Here is a 6000-nt window from a genome sequence, read left to right as displayed (position 1 = left end):
TGGAACTGTTTGCCTTGGGTCGCTGAGTTTCCCTGGCTCTGTGTCTTCAACATTGAGAACATCGCGCTCAACCACAACGCTGTTGGGCACTGGAACTGTTTGACTTCGGTCCCCGCGGTTCACTGGCTCTGTGTCTGCAACATTAAGAACATCGCGCTCAACTACAACGCTGTCGAGTACTGGAACTGTTTGCCTTCGATCTTTCACAAGCTCTCCCTCTTCATAATTCTTGGCAAAACACGCCTTAGGTAGACTTAAATTGAAGGCATCGGCGGTGAGAATTGCATTTAGAGCATTTTCCACTAGTAAATGTCCTCTGAATGCCCTTTGAACAGCTTTGCCGCTGAGCATGTGTCCCACCGTATTTGAAGCATACACACACTCTAAAAGTTCTTCAATACCAGAACCAGACATAATGCTGCCTAAGCAAACAAGAAAACTCATTTCTGCGTGGAATCCTCCAAGACGAAGTATTATAGAGCGCAGTTCACTGTCTGGTGGTTCACTCTCTACGATAAGCTGCGCTTTCCACCACAAGGGTTGGTCGAATGTAATAATAGGCGTGGTATGTTGTCTTTTACATTGTGCTTCTACAAATTTAAGCGTTGAATATACACAGCTCATGTTTGTTGGATCCATGTCAATCATTGGTAAGAATGTAACAGAAGATTTTCCGGGATGGCTTCCTTTGCTTATAGTCTGCATTAATCCAGACCAATTTGGCTTGGGGGATCGAATTGGCCAAACTAAACTGCAGAGAAAGTCTAACTTCCAAGTTTTATTGACGTTAGAAAGACATGGCAGTTTCTCATAAACCAAAGGCACTTTGACATCATTAGCCGTCTTGTAATAGTGAATATCAGTCTTTCCAATATTTGCTATCTCTGCAGCTGTGGTGGAACACCTCGGTATTGGAGAATCTGGATGCGTGGCCGGAGTAACAGCAGCTATTATCCCCATACCATGAAAAGTGTTCTGTCCGTCCAACGTACAGACATTGTGGTCTACATTATCTGCTACATATTGTACAAAGTGACCAGGGGTTAAACCGGGAATATCTGTGCCTTTTGTTTGCGCCGCACTCATTTCAAATTTCTTAACTTCAGTGTAAGAGGAGCAAAACCCATGACTATTCAAGGAATCAATTAAAAATTTGGATCCATAATGGTGGTGCATTTGGACTGCCAGGCCGATTTGAAGAGGAGCTATCAGGACCCTGGGCCGAGCGGCTTGAATAATGGCTTGCCCTATGGAAGCAATCTTTCGCTCTGCACTCTTTTCGTTAAATATTGTTCTCAGAAACAAATACAACGTTTCAGGTAGAAAAGCGCAGTTTTCATCCAAAGACGAAATCTCTCCAGGTAATGGATAAAAACTTTTAGAGATGTCCTTACTTTTGATGTCCGTTTTTATGAGATCAGCAGCTGCCTTAATCACTCTGATTTTATCGGCTTCAGGGTCAGCATCTCTAGAAGCGTCATAAAAATTTTGCAAGATGGTCGAAGCTGTACTCCTAAATGTTACGACATCAGCCTTACCATTGATACTAGCAATAACGATGTTTTCTCCAAAATGCTCTTTAAGTTTTTCTTTCATATACCGTGCGCTGTAAGGTTCTTGGTCGTTGAATTCTGCCATCTTATTCATAAGATCGTTCACAGTTAACTGCTCGTCATCGTTTTCCTTAAGATATTTTGCAACCTCCAAGAATGCCTCTTGCCTAGACTTATCAGTTGGCCTGCCTTTCTTTTGTCGTTTGCTTCCGTTAGTTTGATGAGAAAGCGGTACTTGCTTCCCCGTCCGAAAATTGGTACTGCAAACTTGGTGATAAATTGCACCTGCTGCAATGAGATCTTGGGAAAAAGATATTCTGCCATGCACTTTCTCAGCCCAACCGTCTCTTCGCTCCTCACAAATTCGGTTTAATGTGGTTTGAAAATCTAATGTTCTAACAGGAAAAACATCATGTCCTCTTTTGGTTCCCGTAAGTTTAGCAGGCTGGCTGCAAAATAAACATCGTTCACCAAAATCAAATGTTGGTTCACTGGAACGCAGGGTACGACTTGCACTAGAGGATGTTTCTTCATCAGCCGTATGTTTCTTTATGTAGGAACGAATAACCTTTACATGACAGTATTTCTGCCTGCATTTTTGATGTACACGCTGTCCTGCAAAAGTTTGGAGTGTGTCGCCACGTAGTTTACTTGCATTGTTGATGCCATCGCTTCCTTTTTGCCTAAGTTCCACTGTTTCGAGGCCATTGGTTGATAATTCCTTGCAAATTACACAATACTCCATCGTGTGATGTTAACCGGACGATAAACCACATCTTTAACCATCTATACTTTACCTTCACACGACATTTTTCACTAAAGTACCACTCTGGACGTCCAACAATGCGTTTCTACCAATACTCGTCTAAATAAATGTCTTGTGAAGCGAAGAACTTTGTTAGTTTGAAGGCCAGAGAATCGTCCAGAGCAGTTGTACGGAGCAAGAATTTTCCAAACCAAACAATCGAGAGTCTTTAGAGTCACTGATACACATATATACTTATTGATAGAGAACTAATTCAAGGAAAACTGTTGTTTTCCAGTTCTCGAAATAAAATTTCTTCGATGTGATCAAAAAGTTGTTCAAATCTTTACATTTAAACACGTGCACGCATTTTGTTTTCCAATTACGCCTATTGTTTTTAGCTGTTTGCTGTAAAAATTTACGCATATATTTTGAATAAATTGCGCAGCAGCCATTTTGAATTTAGAAAAAGAATTCAATCATAAAACTGTAATTTCATCATTTTATCCTTCGAAACGTTTGGTAGACTTTTGACATGTTATTTATAGGCATCAGTAGAATAACTTCCGGCAAAAATAAATTCTGTTGCAATTACTTCAAGGTTCGGTCTTTTTTTCTCGTAGAATGACTAGACTATTAATGGCAAAGGTGGTAAATGCCGCATTTGCCTCAAACTTGCGGCGTGTGTAAAAACAAGGATAACCGTTACTTTATCAAGCCATTTACAGGGGTGTCAAACTTGATAGCAAAACTGACATTTGTCAGGTTTTTGCCCGAATGGGCAAATGCGATCGAAGACGAATTTTTGAACGCTTTTTTTCTCTATAGCAAATTCGGTCAAAGTAGTAATTTCCCACATTTTTGCTCAATGTAGTAAAAGTGACCACAACTCATTTTTCAACAGTTTTGCCCAGGATAGTAAATCTGAGCAAATATTCATCTTATTTGTGTTTCTCCCAGTGTAGTAAATGAGGTCAAATTATCACTTCTTCCGTACCTTTGCTCAGTGGGGCAAATATGATCAAAATAGTCGTTTACCACTGTTTTGCTCAGGGTAGCAAATTTGGCCAAATACCACTTTATTCTCAGTTTTGCTCAGGATTACAGATATGATCAAACCAGTAGTTTCCCATAATTTTCCCCATTGTAGCAAAGTTGATCAAGTATCACTTCTTCTGTATCTTTGCTCAGGATGGCAAATATTGACATAATAGCAGTTTTCCATACTTTAAGTCAGGTAAACAAAGTTGATTAAAATATCACTTTTTTAAACTTTCGCTCAAGATAGCAAATTTGATCAAATCATCATTATCCACCATAAATGACTGACAAACAATTTAGACACCAACCAAAATTTCAAGAATAAAATGACTTTATTATCTTTAATATACACTGTACAATAAAAAGTAAGCTAAATTAAAAGGAAGTTCCATTGGCCTCTGCAGGGCACTGCATGTATCACAAAATGTCTGCCTTTAAATAAAAAGCACGTACATTGCGAAACTAACTAAATTCATACGTGTATAAGAATATACATTGGGTTTGAAAGTACAAGTCAACACTAGCTGGTTCATAATTATCTAAGGCTGGCATAGGTTAAACCTAACCTCCATTTGAGTGGTATACTTCAAATATACTCTTTCTAGATTCAATTGATACTATTGGCAAATGGTCGTAAGATAACAACACGTACGCATCACTCCCAATGCATATGTAGGTGTGACATCTTTACTAATGGACAGAACATCAACCACAGGAAATAAAATTAGCTCCAAATTATTATGATAAGCGATATTCCTCAAATAATTATTTATAAGAACTTGTTTTCATCTGATAAATATTATCCACTATACCCAAAATAGGCAGTGAATATATATTTGCACCTCGCCATAATTTATATAGTGTATCTAGTGCTATTCACTGACCCCAAGGGGAGATATGATTCAGTCTTCACCAAATCAGTTATATAAAAATATTTTTTGTTAATAAAATGTGTTGCTATGCGAAAGCTCTGTGCATTTGTGCATTTCTATGATTTCGGACTATTAGTAGCACCGCGGTTGCTAGTGATTCGTGCATTAGAATCGAATTAGAACCTCACTCATGGTTGGAGGGCCGCTGGTTTCGATCCCAAGCATTTTTAAAATTGTTAGTGTGAGAAGCTCTTCCCTCAGCAGGCCACTGTCGTATCGATCGGCTGCCGTGTTTTCTGCTACTAGGCATCCACCCTTTGAAAGCTCGATTCCACTGTCTCTGTTGTAGGATGGACTCTTATGTATGTCTCTGTCATGTTCCTTAATTCGTTCTTCTTCATGCGTGCATCTTCCTATTTCACTAGTGTATACTTCAACGCATTTGCGAGCAATCTGATATGGTACCCTATCTTGTTTTCGTGAGTACCTATCTCGACACCACCGTTATATAACATATACCATTTAAACGTTCTATTTATCCTGTCTTTTAATTAGATTTCAACGAATGCGAAAAGAAGACACATTATTGTCACCCATTTGCCCAATGTGTCAATGAACGTGGATCCTATTCATGCAAGTGCAAGCCTGGATTAGTTGGAAATGAATTTCAATGTCAGACCCCGAGATCCTGCTCTGAAATCAGGAAAAGCGTCAGCAACGTAAGCAGAAACTATGTGATTGATCCAGATGGCGAGGGAGGTCTGCCACCATTCACAGTTAACTGTGACATGACTGACAAGAATGGTGTTGGCGTGACAGTCATCAGTCACGACAGTGAGAGTAGAACTCATGTGAATGGTTATGAAGCTCCAGGTAGCTACTCACGTGACATTCATTACACAGGAGCGAGTCTTTCACAGTTGGCGAAACTCACCAGTGTCTCTTCACACTGTGAGCAATTCATTAAATATGAGTGTTACAATTCTTATTTGCTTCGCACTGGCCATGCCTGGTGGGTGTCACGTGATTCTACTAAGATGACATACTGGGGCGGAGCATCACCTGGCAGTGGTAAGTGCGCATGCGGGATGACCAAATCATGTACAAACCCCAGTTATGTTTGTAACTGTGACGCCGTAAAATTAGCCTGGTATGAAGACGGCGGTCTCCTGACTGACAAGACAAAGCTCCCAGTTAAACAGCTCAGGTTTGGTGATACTGGTGGTGATAAGGAGGAAGGTTACCATACGCTGGGGAAATTGAAATGCTATGGAGTAGCGTAAAGATCTATTTACTGTTTACTAAGAGGTGGTTTTTAGTTTACCTGTAGTTAAAGTATTTAGGATTTTGAATCAGTGTATGAGGGTCATGAATGTAGTACATGTTTCTAAACCACCGTTGAGAAAGATTAAAAACAGGTATCTGTATGTCGTTTCTTTCTACTTAGACTCTAAACAAGGAGTGATGTGACAAAATCTGGCTAACACCTAACAGTATTATTTAAGAAAGCACTTTCTTGAGTCTTATTTTACTAGGGAACAAAGTTTCACAATGATGTAGTCCCATGAAATTTTGCTGAAGGCACTAGCTTAATACATATATCTCCTTGGATGGTTTAGTGTGTAGTATCTTGATATATTTTTACGCACTTTGGTGAGCCCGTTGGACGAGTCGAAATACAAGAGACGAGTAAAAATATCCCACGATACTACACACTAAACCTTCATTCAGTTATTCATTCAAAATATCTCCCCGATTCTGATTGGCTAAAAGCACAACCATAATTCAC

At 39.5% G+C, this 6000-nt stretch overlaps 1 protein-coding gene across 1 annotated transcript in view; it reads left to right on the top strand.

Annotated features, from left to right (window-relative positions):
* The window catches only part of LOC140925682 (uncharacterized), a 19032-nt gene extending 13470 nt beyond the window's left edge, over nucleotides 1-5562 (top strand). The window contains exon 13 of the mRNA XM_073375583.1: nucleotides 4767-5562. Within this exon, the coding sequence (XP_073231684.1) occupies nucleotides 4767-5494 (728 nt within the window). The 3' untranslated portion in view covers nucleotides 5495-5562. The remainder of the gene's footprint in view (nucleotides 1-4766) is intronic.
* Nucleotides 5563-6000: the final 438 nt, after the last annotated feature.

The sequence above is a fragment of the Porites lutea genome, chromosome 2, assembly GCF_958299795.1.
Source record: "Porites lutea chromosome 2, jaPorLute2.1, whole genome shotgun sequence".
In the NCBI taxonomy this organism is placed as follows: domain Eukaryota; kingdom Metazoa; phylum Cnidaria; class Anthozoa; order Scleractinia; family Poritidae; genus Porites; species Porites lutea.
The sequence above is the reverse complement of the archived record's forward strand: the minus strand, read 5'-3'. Positions and strand labels throughout refer to the sequence as shown.